This window comes from Protopterus annectens, chromosome 1.part0 (assembly GCF_019279795.1).
Source record: "Protopterus annectens isolate FY-2018-M chromosome 1.part0, PAN1.0, whole genome shotgun sequence".
NCBI classification, from domain to species: Eukaryota; Metazoa; Chordata; order Ceratodontiformes; family Protopteridae; genus Protopterus; species Protopterus annectens.
Window position 1 is genome coordinate 1,764,689,620 of NC_056725.1, and position 21,248 is coordinate 1,764,710,867.

Below are 21,248 nucleotides of genomic sequence, written 5' to 3' on the forward strand. Positions count from 1 at the left end.
CCTTACTCAAGTGGAGTTTAAGAAACTGGAGGAAAAAGGGAAACTTTATGGACTGCAAAACATTTATTCATCCCCATATTCCAAGATATGATGGAAACTACCCGTCCAAAACCTGGCTATACTAAGCAGGCAACATGCATGAAGGGTAAGCACAAGAAAAAAATGGAAAGAAAGTCAGAAATGGAAGCCTGAAGACCCCCCAAGGCTGTGGCCTGGAATGGGAACAGCTTTGACTGTCTCATGATTGTCCCCCTACCTCCTTCACCCTACAGAACCCCTATCCTAGCATCCCTTTCCTTCCTTCCCCTTGAACCATCTAAAACAGTAGGCAAGTTGACATTGTTTGCAAAGTAATGGGAAGAGATAGCTTAGGACAAGTAGGCCCTACAGGTAGTCTCACAAGAGTACAAGCTACATTTCATCCCTAGACCAAAGCTTTTCTCATTTATGTTTCTTTACTACTAGTACTCATTTGTATTCCTTTTTTCTTACATTTGTTATGCTTTCCTATCCGAGCTGGACCTACAGTTGGCCAACTTTGATCAGTGCTTTACCATGGTAAACAAACACTAAAAATCAGTAAGTTAATAAATAAATAATAAATACAAGTTCTGAGGGATTCCACTGATGTCAAAGGATCAAAGACATCTGATGCAACCCCTTCTATATGGACTACTTCAACAAGAGTCTGTAGAGAAGGTATCAAGGGTAGAAGTGGAAAGTGACTTCTACTAAGTTTTTCTTCTGCCTAGGACAGAGGGCCTTTATAGGCCCATTCTGGGCTTGTCACGACTAAACAAAATCAAAATGAAAAATCAAACCAGAAATATCAAAGCCAGCTGTGAAAAACACCAACACAGTAGGAAAAACCTCAGAATGTTTTTCCTACTGTGTTGGTGTTTTTCACAGCTGCCTTTGATATTTTAAGACTAAACAAATACATGGACATGCCATCATTCAAAATGTTAATGTGCATACCCTTTACCCCTCCTCTTTCATTAAGCTCTGATGGTCACTTTGAATCTAAAGGATAACCCCCTAATGTTAAGTTGTCAATCTCGCCTTCATTCTTGCTTGATGGTTCACATTTGTGACTTTTAAGCCTTTTAGTTAAAAGATAGTTTAACTTTAAATTTAACTGTTTCTGACAGAAATCCCTGTCTCTTTTAATTTTTACTGGTGTGTGTGTGTTTGTTGACACCATGTCTAAAGAGAGGGTTCAGGTTTTAAGAGTGTGGACTCGTGCTGTCAGACACCTGCAGGACTCCTGTGCTATTTGTCACTCCTTCAGCCAGAGAGTCCTGCAGGGTGGGGTCGGTTCCAACCGGCATACACCCGCGTTGCGGGCATCCGGTGTTGGCAGGTTGTCAGATCATGACCTGAGAGAGTGGTCAGTAGATTGCTCAAGTCACAGGTACTGGCCCAAATGCTCCACACCCGTTACAGTTCCTCCTTCAAACTCACCCCCAGAGCTGGAGTTGGGCCACTAGTATCAGTCAGCAGTCTCTTCGCTCCTCCCTATTGTACCTGTTGACATCTCTGCCACTACTCTTGCTACAGGACCCAGAGATGGTCAGTACCAGTATACGGCGTTTGGATCTCGGCCCTCCACCTCCTGGAGAGCCAGTCCTAGGAGGCCTTCTAAATTTATAACTGCCACTTGCAGATCCTTGTGCCCGTCCATCCTCCTAATAAGGACTCTAGGACCATGGATAGATGCGGCAAGCGGATGTTTTCCTCAGCGACCTTTGCTTCACCAGACTCCAGAGAGATCCTGAAGGGAGCTGGAGAGAGTAGTTCAGGATCCTACAGCTGCAGGCCAATCATCCATTGCTAACTCCTCCATGGTGTGGCTCTTAGACGCCAAGCCTGGATGCGGCTATGTGATTTTTGCGGATCACTTTGGACCAGGTGTGTGCAGGACGGCAAGACTCTTTCTGCTGTTTGTTGTCATTTTTTCCACCCCTCTAGGGCTTATCCCAAAGGACCATTCCTCCTCCAAGACAGATGGGTACAGTCGACAGAGCGGAATCTACTCAAGGTTCTTTTGGTCCCCAAAAAGACGGGGTCTGTCAGGAAAACAAGATTCCGAATGGTCACTCAGTCAATTCTGCCCTTCTTACAGAAGGACAACTGGATGTGCTCAATAGATCTTCAGGATGAGCCCTGCCCTTGGTGTCTCCACAGCCCCCAGAGTGTTCACCAAAATGCATGGCAGTGGTCACGGCTCACCTGAGGCATCTCGATCATCAAAAGAAAAAGTCATCCCTATGCTGCCTGCCAGTCTTACCTTCATATAGGCAAAACTTAGACACTGTTAGGATGTCAGCTACCCTTACAGAACAAAGAGTTTCAGACATTCAGACTCATCAGGATCATTCTGGCCAGCAAGAAAGTACAGGCCAGAATGGTTCTAAAAGGTATAGGTCTCATGGCTGCGGCCATTACTCTTCCAAAGAACATCTTGCTTGGTGGATCAATCGCCTCAGGGTTCACCAAGGCAGGTGCTTTGTACCCCGCCCCGATAGCCACTGTCACCACGGATGCCTCCTGGTGGGGGGGTTATATCAGGGCTGAATCGGGTGGGGGTCATTATCAGGGCAGGATGGTTCATGGAGATGAGAGTGCTTTTGGCGTTGCAAGCCCTCAACGACTTGACAACATGTCTGTAGTGTGGTATATCAACAAACAGGGCGGAACCAAGTCCCAGACTATGGCAATGGGCGATCTCCTCTCATCGGTTTATATCCCTGGGAAAACCAACATTCTTATTCTCATGCCTCGCTACTCCCCAAAACAGCAAATGTCCAGACTTCTTCAGCCTCTTCCCTCTATCAGGCCATCCCCAGAGACGCTCTGACCCAGGATTGGCCCCAGGGACTTCTTTATGCCTTCCCTCCATTTCCTCTGATCCCTCAGGTGATCCAGAAAGCCACCGCTTTGAGAGCCAAATTGATTCTCATTGCCCTTACTGGCCTCGACTGCTCACATAAGTTTGGTTCCGTTCCTCCATCATCATCTGTTGGTCATCTGGACCCAGTGCCAGATCTACTGATTCACCAACTCTCAACCTCACAGCATGGTTGCTCCACTTCCTTCCTAGCCAGGCTTCCTTTGATCTCTAACCCTGTTAGAGATATCATAAAAACTCTACTGGGAGGATTTACAGGGAACAAATGGAAGCGTTTTCTCTTATTGGGCTAAGTCTTCACTACCAATTACCAGGAGGAGGAGGATTTACACAAAGGAAATGTTTCTCTTATTGGGCCAAGGCCCAAAATATTGATCCTTTTACTGCCCTGTTCAGGCAGTTCTAGACTTCTTAGCAGAGATTTTTCATGCAGCTTCCACAGTCAGAGTTCAATTGGCTGCTATTTCTAATTTTCATGTTGGGATAGAGATCATAATATTATGTCCCATAGGCTCTGCAGGGCCTTCTTGAAAGGAATTTTCCTACTAAAGCCTCCAATCAGGAATCCTCCTCCTCAGTGGGATCTAAATTTAGTGCTGACATCCTTGATTCTTCCCCCAGCTGTTTCTTGTTCCTGAAATATCTTTCTTGGAAAACTTTATTCCTAGTGGCTATTACATCTGCCAGGAGGGTGTCTGAACTTCATGGACAGAGTATCTTTGAGAACTAATCCATCGTTTTTACCTAAGGTCGCTTCAAAAACAATCTGAATCAATCCATTGATCTCCTGTATTTTTCCTAACTATTCAGATAGAGCTGAACAAAAGCTACATTTATCTTGACGTCACCCGTCAGCTTAGATATTATTTGGACAGAACAAAAAATTTAGGAAATCTGATCAACTTTTTGTTTCCTATGCGGATAATAAAAAGGCCTTCCTGTTTCTAAAGTGACTTTGTCCAGATGGCTTTCTTGATCATCACTGAAATTTACGATCAGGGGAAAAACAGCTGCTGCAAACCTAAAAAGCATTCAACAACTAGGTTTGCTTACCTGCAGCTTTTCTTTTTCAACTGCTGCCTTTGGACACTATTTGTGCAGCGGCGCCTTGGGCCACTCCTCCACTTTTGTTTCCCATTACAAATTGGACTTGGCCTCCAGGGACAGAGCCAGTTTTGGCTCTACAGTCCTCAAGAGTTTGTTCCATTGAGCCACCCAGGATAGAGGTGCTGGCCTGGACAGACCTTGTACAAGAAACTATTATGCTAAAGACCATTCTAACCTGGTCCTTTTCCATCTGTAAGTTTCTTCTTCCTTTGGGAAGTATTTTATGCTTGGTGTTATTGCCCTTTGTCAACAAACGAGATCTGGGTACTTACTGCCTTGCATCATGGGATATGGGGCTGCCTCGAGCTGGTAAAAGGAGTTCAACCCATCAAGCAAGAAAGAAGACAACTAACATGGAACGTTATGGTAGGAACATAACTTCTTATTTACTTCCAATCACAGGCAGCACCTCAGATGCTTTCTTGGGTTCTAAGTGAAGATCTGTCACATTGGCTGATGCTACCAGGGTCTTCTCAGGCATCTGGCTTCAGTTACTGTCCATTGCTGGGCCAAGAGCATTCACATTTACCCCTTCCATAGATGATTATCTCTTCCAGGCCCAGTCAGAGGAAGGAGTAGATAGGGCAATCAGCTATACTCTAGATTCCTTCCAGAACCTTGGCTTTAATCTTTGATTCCCCAAATTCACTCTGAATCCTAGGGATCCTCCTCAATTCCACAACCCAAAAGGCTTTCATGGCTCTGTACAGAGTGGAAGCTCTGGTACAATATTTACTACATATGTCACTAAAAATGGTTACTATAAGGGAGTATTTATGAATTTTGGAGCATATGGCATCCACAATCCTCATAATCCCCTGGCAAAATTTCATGTGAAGAAAGTACAACAATACCTCAGAGGTATTTGGTGTCACCACAGTCAGTGCCTGGAGGATTACCTTGTTGTCATGCTTTTAAGACAATAACTTGCATGGTGGTCCAAACAGATTCAGAAACGTCAGGGTAATATCTTTTTAAGTACCCTTCAGAGAACCAGACTGTGATCATAGATACAATAAAACACTACTGTTCACAAAATAAGAAAAAAAAACACATGCTGCAAAGGTAGTAGATTCTTTACTTTCACTACAAGATCTGGTACCTCGGCCTCGGCTGAAGTACCAGATCTTATGGTGAAAGTAAAGAATCTACTACCTTTGCTGCATGTGATCATAGCTACTTCAGACACAGCCTGGGAAGCCCACTCAAGATACTTCAGAGTTCAGAGTACCTGCAACAAGCAGTACAAGAGGCATGCCACCATAAAGGAGATAATGATAGTGATTCATACTGTCATGGTCTTCAAGCTCATTTCAAAATTGGGGGATCTGCACCTGACAGTTGATAACACTATGGTGATATGGTGCATAGAGAGAATGAGACTCACTCCCTCTCCAATGCATGCTGGCAGTGGAAGTCTGGGAGAGGGCCTAAAAATCAGAAATGCACCTAAGGGCTTGTTGCATTTCACCTCAGCAGAATTCTTTGGATCAGGTGATCAAAAGAGAAGCACATCCCCATGAATGGAAACTAGACAGGGACATATTTCTGATTCTGGTTCACAAATAGGGTGTTCAAGAAAGACCTAAGTGTTTTCAAGAAAGACCTGCATGTTTCTCCATGCAACAGACAGCTGAAGAAATTCTGCTTTAGAGCACCTCACTTTGAAGCTTAAGCAGTAGACACCTTCTGCTTCAGTTGGGGAGGTATATGTCTATGTTTTCCATTCTGTCGTCCTAATCCTTGGAAAGTGAAGGCATAGAAGCCAAAGCTGCTCTTAATAGCATCCTTCTGGCTAAGACAACATTGATTCTTTCTACACAGAGATAGCAAAGGGAAAACCATTGTCTTTGATATAGCCAAACCTACTGACAGACACTCAGACTGGGGGCATGGATGATCTGGCATAAGTACCCTTCTGCATCTTTTCTTCCGAAGATGTGCTTGATATCATGAAAAAGGCCAGGAAGTTTACTGCAAGACTTAGTCAAATGGAAAAGTTTTTGCATATGTTGGTAAAGGAGGAATCAGGACCCCCCCCCCCCTTCGGTGCAGTATCATTGATTCTGCAGTACCTGTTAGTGCTGTGCAGCACAGGATTGCCTAATGCTCAGTGAAGCCATTTCAGCATGTATACCAAGAGATCCCTATTAGCATCTGTACTTGTAGTTAAGTAGTCCATAAAGGGGGTAGTGCATTTCAGACGTCCTAGAAAGAATGTAGTGCCTCCATTTGACTTGAAGTTTGTCATAGAAAAGCTGACCTAAGCTCCCATAAAACCACATACTACTGCACAACCCAAAGTCATGACTTGAAGGGCAGCTCTTCTACTAGCAGTTACATCAGCTAGATGAGTTTCATATCTACACACTTATGTACAAAGAAACTTTCATGATCTTCCACAGGCACAGTTGCATCCTAAGAAAACAAATCCTTCCTTTTTGCTGAAGGTGGTCACCAAAGTGTTTCTATACCAGTCTGTACAGCTTGTTGCCTGTTTTCTTCCATAACCCACAGAATAAGGGTAAGAGAACTCTTCTTTCCTTAGCTGTACATAGGCAATTGGAAAAACTACTTAGAACCAGAACCATAAGAAGTTTGCATCAGTTTGTCTTTTGCAACTAACAAGCGAGGGAGACCAGTCTCTAAGCAGAATATTTCCAAGTGGCCGTTTGATTCTATATCCTTTTATTTTATTTTATTTTATTTATTTATGTATTGCTTTTGTTTACCAGGAAAGTCTGACTGGGCACAATTCCCATTTTCATCAGAGGCCTGGGGAGAAATGCTTAATTTTACAGAATGAGTAGATGGCAGTTATTATGTAATACATGTACATACATATATAGATTAGTAATGACTTGTGGTCATTAGCCTAGTTAACACCTATGAACCTACATTACAGTAAAAAAGTAATAAATGTACATACGCAGAATAGTAAATGTACATACCTAAAATAGTAAATAACTATGCAGGCAAAGTGTCGAGTTCACTACCTTATGAAATGTCATCTATCCCAACCCTGTCTCAATTTAAATCAAAGTTAAAAACTCACTTTCAAAACAAATGGCTATGCCCTTGTAATACCCCAGATTAAATCACTTCTCTCTTAAGGTAGTTAATAACTAGTCCTATAGTTTTTCACAATCAGGCCTAATTTGGATATGTCACTACTAACAGTCTTGGAAGTCTCTTAATATACATCTTGAAATGCTGTAAATGTGCAAACGTCATAATCAAAGTGTAACTCTACTCCCCTAACTAATCTCTCTCCTACAAACCAAAACTGTGACTGTCTTCTTTATCTGTCATCCCATTTCTATGCTAATACCTTACTGTATAATTACTTACCTATTTACTATGTGTAAATAATGCATCATACACAACTGTTATGTAATTAGTGCCACTTTTTTTGTACAAATTTTTTCTTTTTTCCTTGTGTAAATGCCACTCTGTACATTTTTTTTTTCTTGTATAAATGTCATTTTGTATAAATGTTGTATATATTACTGTTTTATTCATGTGGAGCTTTTCTCCCTGGGTCTCCGCTGTAAATGGACGTGTCCACTTGGACTATCCCAGTAAATAAATGTAAAATAAAATAAATAAATAAATGTAATGATATGACAGTCAATGAAAGCATGCCATTTTAATGAAGAATACAATAAAATATTAGCTAATATCAAGCTTATGAGTTTAGTTACTACCAAATGGAATCTGCTATAAATAGATATTGAGTAAGAGACAGTGAAGTTATTCTAGGATGAAGATGGTTGCAACTCATGAAGGAGTATTGAGCAAAATTACTTTTGCTAATCTTCTCATGAAGAAAGTCTTAGAGGACATCTAAGGTAGCATTCTACAGGGGCTACGGTCACCATTATAACTTTGATTAGAGGGGTATGCACACAGGCCATCCTGGAAGTGGCCATATTTTCCAAACAAACTGGACACTGACCGGCCACACTTCAGTTCACAGTTCTAGGAATAGCTGCAGTGGTTACTACTATTGTAGTTCTGATTCATATAAAGAATACAGTATAGTTGTGTAAGAAATTTGCCATAATATTAAATGTTCAGGTAGGACAACAGTTGCACTAATATATGTCACCACCTTTCCTTTTCCTGGTTTGGGCATCCTAGGACTAGGGTAGATCACTTCTTCCATGACTTCCATGCTTTCCTTTGATACAGGGCCTGATACACATTACCAAATAGTTTTGGGAGAGGCTGGGCGGGACTAACTGTTTTGTTAGGAGTGGTCCCAAGAATCAGATTAGGAGATCCTTCCTGTGGATTTTGGGAGAAGGAGAAGAAAGTTCTATTTCCTTTTTACTGGGAAAGTGTTGCCATACCAGGGAAGGGGACATACACCTGATTGGGAGGGGGAAGAGTGCAGATCTTAGGAAGTCAGGCTGGATGTTGGGTGTTCTGCTACATACATCACAGTGGTTATGACTACTGCAGCAGTGGTCTTACTTGAACATCTACTGTTATGGTAAGTTTTTCACAAGGTTGGAGAAATAGTAACAAAATAAGGCAATTTTGATTCAGTATTAAATAGTGAATGGAAGTTCACATGTAAACAGATCTTATGGGAAGACTACTATGGGTACAGGCTACCAGTGAGAACACAAAATGCAAGGGGAACTGACATCATCATTTCAGAAGACTTTAAAGTAGGCAAGAAGTGTTAAAGGGTAGCAGTGATGTAAAGGAGTTAGACAAATGCTGGGATGCAAAGGAGATGTGTATGTTTGTATGTCTGAACTGGTGAGACTTTATACTGAGTAGTATTTGCAGATGAGAGGAACCCATGTCTGCTGAAATACAGATGGGATAGAACCACTCTAGAAAAAGTCACGTAAAGTGAAGCAGACTTTCAACAAGAAACCATATTAGTGCAGACTAAAGCTTTAAACATATACCTTGTCGAAAGGGGACATTATGATGTAATAACTTTCAGGGGAGTGTATGAAGTCATTGAAGGTGTCACCTTAAAAGAAGAGAGATGTAGAAGTGTAAGGGGGCATTATTGAGAGGAGTGAATAAAAGTATTGCATCCCCCTTCTCAGAATGGTGCATATATGGGACAGTGAGACAGATTCATTGATGAATTAATGAAACAAGAAAAAAAAAGTTGGAAAATTCAAGACTATATGAGACTGGTATCAGTTCTTGGGTGGAGAGATAACAGAAAGTTAACATTTAGTTATGGAAAACTTGGAAGCAGTAGGTGGGGAAGTAGAATATTTGATGGACCATATAGCTATAATTTTTGACTAAAGTCTGTTTCTTTGATATGAAACTTTTTAAACTGTGCTCAGGAATCTGTAACATAAAACTAGAAACCAGAAGCCTTAAACCTTTTGTGCGTGGCATTTCAAACAATGCAGGAAAGGTAAGTTCAACAATATAAGGTCTTACTACCATTAGAGAAACTTCTAGACTGGGAATTTCCAAACTGATGCTTCATGCATCCAGGAAGAAAGAGGTCATTGTCTTCCTCTACTCTTCCCGCCTTAGGCCAATCATCAAGTACAATGCCCCATTTGGTATGTACCTCACTAGACACCTGCAACAACTGGAGAGGCCGCAAAAGTACCTCACAAAGAGGATCCTAGGCCTTAAACACTTGTCCTATATGGACAGACTCAAAAAACTCCCAACTATTCTCTGTCTCATATCGCCTACTTAGAGGCGGTCTCTGCTTGACTTACAAAGCTATGTCTGACCCAGCTCTGTTAGAAATGCTACATTTAAAGAAATCCCAATCCCTCCACACCACATGCTCCAGAGACCTCGACATCATTACCACAATCAACTGAATGTGCTGGAGAGACAGGTTCATAACCCCAGAGACTGCCCATGTTATGGAATAGACTTCTCATACATGTCAAACAGAGCACCTTACTGGCCCTCTTCAAGAGAAATCTTGATGAGTGGATGGGAAATAGAAAATTCACCCCGGGGATCACTCCAGTGGCTCTACTTGACAGAGGCACTGGAAACTAAGGTCAGGTGGCACAATACCAGGGTAATCCTATGGGCTAGGCATATAAAGGCTCCAGGGCCATTAGCCTAGTACACACCTATGAACCTATGTCTAAGAAAATCTTATATGCTGTTGGAAGATATGCAAATGGTTGGGGGGCCCTAAAGAACTCTCAATGATTTAGCGAAGCAGCACTTATTTAGAGTCAAAGTGTATTTTTGGTTGCTGGGTAGGAGACAGAAGATGGATGAGGAAGAAACTTTCTGGCACTTGAAGTAGAATGTAAAACCACCAACGACCAGCAAAAACGATAGTGAGCACACAATAATGAAGAAATGATTATTTATTTATAATTTCTCCAAATCCAGACCGGTTTCGGCTATTCAGCCTTTATCAATGAATACAAAAAGTTTTTTGAATGAAATGAAGCAGCCTGCATTTATACTAATCCCTAATTACCTGGAAGCAGTGATACAGCACCACCTAGTGAATGGAGTATCAAAATGCATATTCCTTCTTAATTTAAGCATATGACCAGTGACATAAATTCCAGAAATATAGATATTAAATCATACTTTCAAAGATAAAAATCGATGCTATGGAAGATAGCCAGCATATGAACATACACATTACATGACGATAAACCAATATCAAAGTCTATATTCCTTTATAGGTACAAATCTTGGTATTCAAAAACAAAAGATGTATACCACTGGTATATATATATATATATATATATATATATATATATATATATATATATATATATATATATACAAATTCATCATTGTAATCATACAATACTCAATGTTTCAAGCCATCATACCAGATACGAATAGCAAACCGTACATATACATGTTCGTATCCTAAACAATTTATTCACCATGCTTTATTGTGTATAATGTGAATGTTGGTATACCTAACCACCATTGATATATTCTTGCTAATTCTTGATCTATATGAGTATTTGATATTGCGACCATGATTATAAAGTCATCCAGTATTATATGAAACTCACAGATGGTCATTCAGACCTGGGGGAAATAAACATCCAAGGTTGGTGATCCAATATTGTTCCTTGTGGTTTAAAATGGTATGCCACCCTTGTTGGTTGCTCCTATCTCCCTGAATTTTATCAATGATCATGAACATAAACTGAGCATTAGGATGTTGTATCGTATGTCTGTACAAAGCATTTGTTTCTTTTTTGTTTCTCATGTCACTACGATGTTCCGTCATCCATGTTCTAAGAGATCTAGAGGTTTGACCAACATAAAAAGCTTTACATTGGCAGGTAGCTAAATAAATAATCCATGTACTACTGCAATTACCAAACACCCTTGTTTTAAATACACGATTGGTGTTGGCACTGGTGAATTCTTTTAGTGTGCTGACTTGTAGACAGGAGCAGCAGTGACCACATGGAAAAGTACCAATTAATTTATCTCCACTGACAGTGGTCTGATGATATACTGCACCTCCCCCTTCTCTGTTTTTGTAATGTGAAAATAGCCCTCCCAAATTCTTGCCTCGTCTGTATGACATCTGACACTGAGGGTCTAATATTGACCTTAAACTGTCATAAGCCAAAAGAATTTTCCAGTTGGAATTAAGTATGTCCCTGACAATAGGTTGGTTCCTGCCATATGTGGTAACAAATCTCAAGATAGATTCCTGATGAGCATGCCCTGATTTTTTATATTGTAACAATGTGCTCCTATCTATGGTTTTGCTCCATGAGCTAGCTTGATATATATCTATGTCTCTATATCCTCTGTCCTGAAATCTGTGGTATAAATCTAATCTGGCATGTTCAAATTCCTCATGAGATGAACAAATGCATCTAATACGCATAAATTGAGACTTGGGGATGTTGCGGATGGTGTGGTTCGGGTGCATACTGGAGACATGTAACAAAGTGTTGTATTGAGGGTATTTTCTGAATGTTTTAGTACTTAGAGTGTCATCTTTGTTATGGTACACAGTAACATCCAAAAAGTCTATAGTACTCATGTTACTTGTGACCGTAAACTCAATACCCCAAATGTTACCAATCAGGTAATCCATGAATTCCTTTAAATATGCTGCATCCGTCTTCCACGCCATCCAGCAATCATCCAAATAATGTCGCCAGATATCGATTTCCACCATGTAAATATTATGTGATTTGTCATATATCATACATTCTTCAAAATAGGCCATGAATAAATCCGCATAAATGGGTGCAAAGGAAGCCCCCATTGCTGTCCCTTGTAACTGCCAAAAGCATTCTCCATGGAAATAAAAGACATTTTTGTTTAGTACATGTTCCGCCATGCAGACAAGTAAGGTGTTAAAGCCCGGAGGATATAAGTTTGTTTTCTCAAGCCAGTATTGCAGGGATTGTAGTCCCGCCCAGTGTGGAATGCTCGTGTATAAGGATTTAACATCCAACGTGCACATTAACCAGTCTGGTTCTAGCTGTGTATCCTGCAAAATTTGTAAAAAGTGCGTGGTGTCCTGTAGTCGGGCCCTAACTGATGTTAGAAGGGGTTTCAGATACTGTGTTAGGAATGCTGATAGTGGTTCAGTCAAGGACCCTATCCCTGATACAATGGGTCTACCTGGGGGGTTTTGAAATGGACTTATGTATTTTTGGAAGAAGATACAAGATTTGTTTCTGTGGGTCCTTTACAGTGAGATGTTTAACACTGTTTTTTGTTATAATACCCTCATCCTTGAAATAGAATAAAAGGGTGTATAGGGATAGTCTCTGTAAATTGCATAACAGCTGAAACATATGACAATAAATACATGAATGGTGCGAGTGTTGAATGGTTGGTTTGGTAGGTCAGAAACATGATGTTGACTTGGTGGTAAGACAGTTGGAACCCATTACATAAGAGGTAGCCTCATCAAGACAATGGGTAGCTACAAAACTGGATGGTCTTGGCAAAGAAAAGTTGATATCATCAAGAAGATTAAAAGGATGAAAGGAAGAGAGAGGGGGGAGCAAGATTGGTAGTGTAGTATATAGTGCAGAACAGTGTGAACAAACTCAGTGGGCAGATAGTCTTATTTCGTATGCGTGTCTATATGTTCCCAACTAATTAGACAGCTTTACAAAGATAGTCTGCTTTTCAGGGAATTAAACCATTTCTCTTTATTTAACAGGAATTGATAAGATATGCTAATACATTGCTAAAGGATTTAGAAGAGCTGAACGTATTAGAATATGAGAACAACACTGAGAAAGACTATTATGAAGAACTGCGCAAAGTAAAAGAAAGCTTTCAAAGGGTTGCAGAACTCCATCTGAATATGCTGAAAGCCACTTATGAATTTTACATCACCTTAAATAAAGTAAGTAATGGAGGTTTCTTCTTATGTTACACTTATCTCCTTCACTCCAGTGTAGTCTTTTAATTCCCAATGACTGTATCTTGAGCCTTGGACAAAAAAAATAAAGTTATAGTCTCACATTTTAAACAAATGTTAATATCTCTGCCCCCATAAGGATTAGTAAAGAAATGTAAATAGCAAAATGTTGTGCACAAACAGATTTTAATGGTAGAAGTATTCTTTAGATACTAGGTCTTAAATTGGATTTAGTAAGCCATAATAAAAGCAGTAAATATTAATTTTGTAATTTTTTGTAAACAATTTGTAAGATGTCAATAACCAAGCTGCCCACATACTGTCAGCAGCATTTTGTTCAACTATCCATGAACATTCATATGATGCTAAGCAGTAAAGTCTTTATTTGGTTGCTGAGATTTTTAGAAAAGTATGAGCGTTTTGACAGCATAAATAAATTACGTATTTATGAACTTTCACCAGCTTTATGTGTAGGTGCAGAACTCAAATTCATATTCCAGTGTCGGTCTAAGCATTGATGTTAAGTTGTCTATCTCGCCTTCATTCTTGCTGGATGGGTTCGGAGCCGACCTCGGCTCCGACTCGGCCACTCTAAAAGCTCGAGAGTTGGTTCCACCGGCTCGAGGCTCCCCTTATATCCCACAATGCTAGGCGAGAGTTACCTCAGATCTCGTTTGCCGCTACAGCTTCGAGGTTGGTTTTTCTACCGGTTCTTGGTGAGTAACTTTTCTTGTTGAAATTAGTCTTTCAAAACCCCTTTAATTTTAATATATTTACTTAATTCCCTTAGTTTAGAAAAAATTTTATCCCCTTCTAAAAATTTCCGTTTTTTTCCCTCAAGAACCTTAGGTTCTTCCCTTGGGCCTACAGGCCTTTCCTTCCCTAGTGGAGTGTGTGTGTATTATTTTATTTTAAAATCCTAGTTACTGGTTTTATTATATTTTAACTTGACAGGGTGTAACTAGTGTGTTTGTGTGTGTGTTTGTGTACACCTGTTCAATAGAAAAAAATGTCTAAAGAAGCAAAGGTCTCCGGATTCAAGAAGTGTGATGTGTGCTGTCAGAAAATGTCTCTGACAGACGCTCACACTTCTTGTGTCTACTGTCTGGGGCCTTTGCACCTGCAGGACTCCTGTGCTGTGTGCCATGGCTTCAGCCCCAGGGTCCTGCAGGAAAGAAGAATAAATTGATTCTCAGAGGCTTACTCAAGCCAGAGGATTCCCTGTCTGTTTCAACAGGAAGCCCTCTAAGGCATCTAGGTCTTGCTCCGGCAACTGAGCCGAGACCTAAGGTTTCTCAACCTCTGCCTTCATCGGCTCCGGCTGGAGCCGATAAGTCTCAGTCCACAGTTTCTGTGGCCCCCTCGGCTCCGGCCAGAGCCGAGGTAGTAGAAGTTCCCGTGTCGGCTCCGACCAGACCTTCGGAGCCGACAACTAGGAAGAGGTCCAGGTCACCATCTCTTGGCTCCGTTCATTCGGCTCCAGGATCTCCCCTGCTGTCTGAACGGAGCCAAAGATCTCACTCCTCTAGGTCATCGAGGCTGTCGGATCATGACCTTCAGAGGGTAGTGAGTCGACTACTTAAGTCCGAGGCACTGGCCCAGATGCTTCAGAGCCCGACTCATCAGTCGATGCCTGCCCGGTCCATCAACATATTCCTCCTTCGACTCTCTTGAGCTCGGGCGGGTCGTCGGAACCGAGACTGTGATAGCGTCGGAGCCGATACAATTGTCTTCGGCTCCGTCGTCGGCTCCGTTTTCTTCCTTGGAAGAATCTCGGCGCCGGACTTCCCTCGTCGGCTCCGAGGGGGTGAGTGGCATCGGACCCTTGTCCGACCCCTCTCCCTCTCGGTGCTTGGCGCTGGTGAGTTCGGCTCTGACATCGGCCTCTGAGCCATCACTGTCGGTGCCGAGGGGGTTCTTAGCTTCTCGGGCGGGGACCTCTGGCTCTGCCTGACAGGGGTGCATTCGAGGTCATGCGGAGTGTGTTAGAGCCTGGCTCTACTCCACAGTCGGCTCCGTCCCCTCCCTCTATGGTGCCTCAGGCTAAGTCGACTCACTCCCTCATCCCGGACCGCAGAGAGCCAGCTCCTCAGGAACCCCTGTGGGATTTCATCCTCTTCGAGGCCTCTCCTGATTTGGCAGAAGAGCCCCTCGGAAGAGGAAGTGTAAGAGGAAACACATTGACTCACCTGAGTCCATCACGTCAGACACAGATTTGGATGATTCTGAGGGTTCCCCGTTCCCCTTCTGAAGATGTCTCATTTGCAGACATTCTGGAGATCCTGAAACAGAGGGGAAATTGGCCAGCCCTCAACCCTTCGGAGGACGAATCTGTGTATCTTGAGGCGTTTGGCTCTCGTCCTTCCACCTCCTGGGTGTCCCCCCCCACCCCCTCATGCAGCTGGTTGCTAAGAAGGCCTGGGCGGCTCCAGATTCAGTGGACCCCACTCCCAGGAGACCCTCCAAGTTCATAACAGCTCCAGCAGACAAACAGTTTTTAACAAAAGGAGTTTCTGTGGATGCTATGGTGGTAGCTGCTGCCACTAAGAAGGAGCTAGCTGATCCTTCAGTACCTGTCCATCCACCTAACAAGGAATCTAGGTCCATGGATAGATGCGGAAGCGGATGTTCTCGTCAGCGACATTTACCATGCGTTAAGCTGAACTACTTGTGCCATTTTACTCGTCTTCAAAGGGACTTGATCAAGGAAGCGAGTGAAATGTTAAGGACCCTACAGCTGCGGGTTTCCAAGATAAGATGAACACGCAGCTGGCTACCCTTAATTCCATAACCAACTCCTCCATGCGCCTTCTTTCTTACGCGGCTGATGGAGCGAGCAGAGCCGCAGGGACAGGTGTGGCCTTACGTAGGCATGCCTGGATGCGGCTATGCAATTTTGCGCACCCCTTCAAGGCGTCTTTCACGAACTCCCGTTTGATGGATCATCCCTCTTTGGTCCTCAAGTGAAAGAAACCTTGACTAGGTGCGAGACTGATGGCAAGACCCTTTCTGCCGTCGGAGTCCGTTTTCTACTCCTTCCAGGCCTTACCCCAAAGGCCAGAAAGGTGGAAAGATGTGGTTCCGTAAACAATCTCAAGGGACTTCGCCTGGACAGAGTCGTTTCCGCCAGAGGCAGAGGGGAATAACAATGGTAGACGTCACCCTAGGGGCAGGGGTCCGCAGAGAACCAGGGCAATGGGAAGCCTTCCCTGACAAGCCCTTTCAGCATCCCTGAGGTGTTGCTCGGCTGCCCATCTTCGGAGGCAGTCGGGGAAGATTGTCACTGTACCCAGAAGCCTGGCTATCCCTGACTCAAGACAAATGGGTACAGTCCATCATTTCCGAAGGCTATTCTATCCCCTTTCTTCGCTTTCCAAATCAGTCAAAAAAATCCCTTCCAGATGTTCCACCTGCTCAAAGGGATCTAGCAGTTTTGGAGATTTCAAAACTGCTTGCAAAAAGAGCAATTCAGCCAGTTCCAGCAGACCAGCAAGGATCCGGAATCTACTCAAGGTTCTTTTTAGTTCCAAAGAAAACAGGGGACTGGAGACCAATTTTGGATCTCAGTGTCTTGAACAAATCAGTCAAGAAAACAAGATTTCGGATGGTCACGCTGCAATCCATCCTTCCTTTTGGGCAGAGGAAACTGGATGTGCTCTATAGACCTTCGGGATGCGTACTATCACATAAAGATGAACAGGCGCTCAGAAGATTCCTCCGCTTCAGGCTGGGAACCAGTCATTTTCAGTTCAGGGCCCTGCCCTTTGGTCTCACCACTGCCCCGGTGTTTACCAAATGCATGGCAGTGGTAGCTTCTCACCTGAGACGACAAGGATTCCAGGTGTTTCCATATTTGGACGACTGGCTCCTCACAGCTCCCACCAAGCATCTCCTTCTGATGGCCAGAGATTACACTTTTCGCGTTTGTCAAAAGCTGGGTATTTCAATAAATGCGAAAAGTCTGTTTTGTCTCCTTGTCGTACTATTACCTACATAGGCGCAAATCTAGATACAATAAACATGTCTGCAAGACTAACACATCAGAGAATAACAGACATTCACAAATTGGTATCACTCCTTTTCAACAACAACAGAATCAAAGCCAGGTTAGTTCTAAAGGTGTTGGGAATTATGGCAGCGGCCATACCTCTGCTTCCATTAGCCAGATACCACATGCGGATCCTTCAATGGATGCTCTTTACTCAATGGTCATACCAGGAACTTCCAATGTCTCACACCATTATGATCACAAAGCTAAGTGCAAAAAGCATCTCATGTGGTGGATGTCTTCCCTCAGCTCTTGTCGGAAGACCCTTTGTTCCACCTCCTCCGGTTGCTACTCTGACAACGGATGCCTCCCTGATCGGGTGGGGGCATTATCAGGGCAGGACGGTCCAGGGCACATGGCAACCAAACGAATGCCACTTGCACATAAATGTTCTGGAGATGAGAGCAGTGCTTTTAGCGTTGCAAGCCCTTCAAGACTCTCTTCCCTTGGGAGCGATTGCAATCCAGACAGACAATATGTCTGTAGTGTGGTACATCAACAAACAAGGCGGAACCAGATCATACCCCCTGTGTCGAGAAGCACTCAGACTGTGGCAATGGGCGATTTCTTCTCAGCGGTTTCTGATAGCAACGCACATCCCGGAAGTCCAATCAAATTGCGGACAAGTTGAGCAGAGCTATACTCATGCCTCACGAGTGGTCTCTGAAAGACTCTGTAGTGAGAGAAATTTTTCTCAAGTGGGGTCAGCCTTGCTGCGATCTTTTGCTACTCCCCAAAACAGCAAGTGCAGAGAATATTTCACTCTATTCCCTTTACCAGGCCAACCCAGCAGAGGCGCTCTAGTCCAAGTTTGGCCCGGGACTTCTGTATGCATTTCCTCCTTTCCCACTGATCTCTCAAGTAATACAGAAAGCTATCGCTCAGAAGGCCTCATTGATCCTCATTGCTCCTTACTGGCCTCGACAAGTGTGGTTCCCCTTTCTACATCGTTTCTCTTGAGGCGACCGTGGAATCTGGACCTAGTTCCAGATCTTTTGATCCATCAGTCGGGTCAGTTTCATCGCTCCCTCCCCTCTCTGAACCTCACTGCTTGGTTCCTCCAGTTCCAACCTTAGCCAGGCTTCCTCAATTATCTCACTCTGTTAGAGATATTTTGATAGCTTCCCATAAATCTTCCACTCGAAAGATTTATTTGAGTAAGTGGAAACGCTTCACATATTGGGCTCAAGGAAAGGACATAGATCCTTTCACTGCTTCCATCCAACTAGTCCTCGATTTTCTAGCTGAACTCTTCCATGCAGGTTCATCTCCCTCTACACTTAAAGTTCAATTGGCAGCTATTTCTAACTTTCATGTGGGTATTTCTGAATCTGCCCTAATGTCCCACAAGCTCTGCAAAGCCTTTTTGAAAGGAGTTTTTCTTCTCAGACCTCCTATAAGAAATCCTCCTTCTCCTTGGGACCTAAATTTAGTTCTTGCTTCTTTGATTCTTCCCCTTTCGAACCTGCAGTCTCCTGTTCTTTAAAATTATTATCATGGAAAACTCTTTTTCTGGTAGCTATTACATCAGCTAGAAGAGTTTCAGAGCTTCAAGCACTCAGCTGTCGTCCTCCTTATCTTTTGTTTCATAAGGACAGAGTATCCTTACGAACTAACCGTCCTTTTTGCCTAAAGTGGTCTCGACGTCAAATCTGAATCAAAGCATTGATCTACCGGTCTTTTTCCAGAATACTCCAATAGGTCTGAACAAAAATTACACTGCCTGGATGTTCACCGTCAATTGAGGTACTACTTGGATAGAACTAAACAGTTCAGAAAATCTGATCAGCTGTTTGTCTCCTATGCGGAGAGCAGAAAGGGACTTTCAGTTTCAAAGGTATCATTATCCAGATGGCTAACATCTTTGATTTCCCTTGTATATGAAATTAGACATCAAAAGCTGCCTGATAAACCTAAGGCTCATTCCACCAGAGCTTTGGCTACTTCTTTAGCCTTCCAAGACAGACTGCCTATCGACACCATTTGTGCAGCGGCTACTTGGGCTACTCCTCACACTTTCATTTCTCATTATAAGTTGGATTTAGCTTCTAGGCATAGAGCTAACTTTGGTTCCACTGTTCTCAGGAGTCTGTTCCGTTAGGCCACCGGGACAAGGTGCTAGGGGCCGGTCCCATCCAGCAAGAATGAAGGCGAGATAGACAACTTAACATATAGAAGTTATGTTCTTACCATAACGTTCCATGTTAGTTGTCTTCTTCTCGCTTCTTCTTCTGCCCCACCCTCCTTCCCCTGGCCTGGACAGACCTAGAGGAGTTCTGATTGTGACCTCTCTTTCTACCACCTCTTTCTTAGACATATGCTATTATGCATATTTCCTGGTTCAGGATGTAGGTCACCCTTCTTCTTCCTGTTGTTAGAGGTGGATTCTGTTTTACAGTTATTCTGTTACTATTATAAGCTGGGGTTAGCTTACAAACGAGATCTGAGGTAACTCTCGCCTAGCATTGTGGGATATAAGGGGAGCCTCGAGCCGGTGGAACCAACTCTCGAGCTTTTAGAGTGGCAGTCGGGCCGAGGGCGGCTCCGAACCCATCCAGCAAGAAGAAGGCGAGAAGAAGACAACTAACATGGAACGTTATGGTAAGAACATAACTTCTATTTTCTGTAGGGTAAGAGAATGTTCACATTGCTTGATGTAATCATCCTTAATATTGATCTCATCACAAAATAGCATTTTATGGTTGCATTAGTGACTAGTGAACTTGATATCACAACTCTCAGGACTTTATATTCTTCTGTGTTTGTTGCTATACTGTCATTGATATCATAAGGATATTGATTACTACTGTCCCCATGTCTTTGTTTTAATCACTCTTTTTAGTAACTTGTGGTCATATTTGCAGTTTGTTTATATAGTTTTGTAATATGCCATGATCATTAGTTGTAGAAACCTTATTGTTTATTTTAGTGTCTTCTGCAGTTTTCTAGATCCAACATCTCTGTATTACAGGCATTGTGGACATAAGGAAGGTGAACAAAACAGGGCCCAATAGTGAGCATGGGGGTACTCCTCTATGATATAATTTGAATAATAAATGATATGTGGATGCAGCTTGTTATAATAGAAAGTAGATAGATCTTTTTAGGAACTTGGCTGGAGAAAACCCTGTGATACCTTCATATGAAGTGTAGATCACACAGCATTAATATTTATGATGTAGCCTTTGGATAATCTGTGATAAATTTCTGAGCCTGAAGCATTTTTATAATAAAAAAAAGATCAGCAATAGCTAAGAAAGGGAAATAATGTGAAGATTTTTTGTTTCTCATGGCTTGTTCATTGTGGGGTATGTTTAGCATATAGTGTTAAGTAAGTCAATTTCTTTAAGGAAACTGAACATTTTTCATAACATTTTGCAGTAAAGGTTGGATATTTAGTTTATACAAAGTACCAGAAGCAAAAAGGATAAACCTACTGTTTCACATTATCAGGAAGCAAGTACTTAAACCAGAATTTGAATCATGTTAAATGCCAGTTTTAGTTGTCATTTGAAAGGAGTATAATTTGAAGCAATTTAGCAGCTCTCAATATTGATTAATACCAGTACAAAGTTGGCAGATTTAGTCCTTCTTGAGCTTTTGGGCCCAAACATTTAAATTTAGAGCTTTGAATAGATTTGAGGAACCAAATACATTTCAAAATGAAATTTTGAATGTTGAGGAAGATTTTTTTTAGGATGGACTTACAGGATGAATTAATGAAGGAAATATATAACTGACATTTTTAGAAAATGAAGATAATTTTTTAAGTTATTCCATTTAACAATATATTGCATCTTACTCCATGTTTTAAATGTATTTTTATCATC

The 21,248-nt window shown here is 42.2% G+C and overlaps 1 protein-coding gene across 1 annotated transcript in view; it reads left to right on the plus strand.

Annotated features, from left to right (window-relative positions):
- LOC122805110 overlaps window positions 1–21,248 on the plus strand; it is an 807,491-nt gene that overhangs the window by 709,968 nt on the left and 76,275 nt on the right. The window contains exon 5 of the mRNA XM_044075326.1: window positions 13,167–13,355. Within this exon, the coding sequence (XP_043931261.1) occupies window positions 13,167–13,355 (189 nt within the window). The remainder of the gene's footprint in view (window positions 1–13,166; window positions 13,356–21,248) is intronic.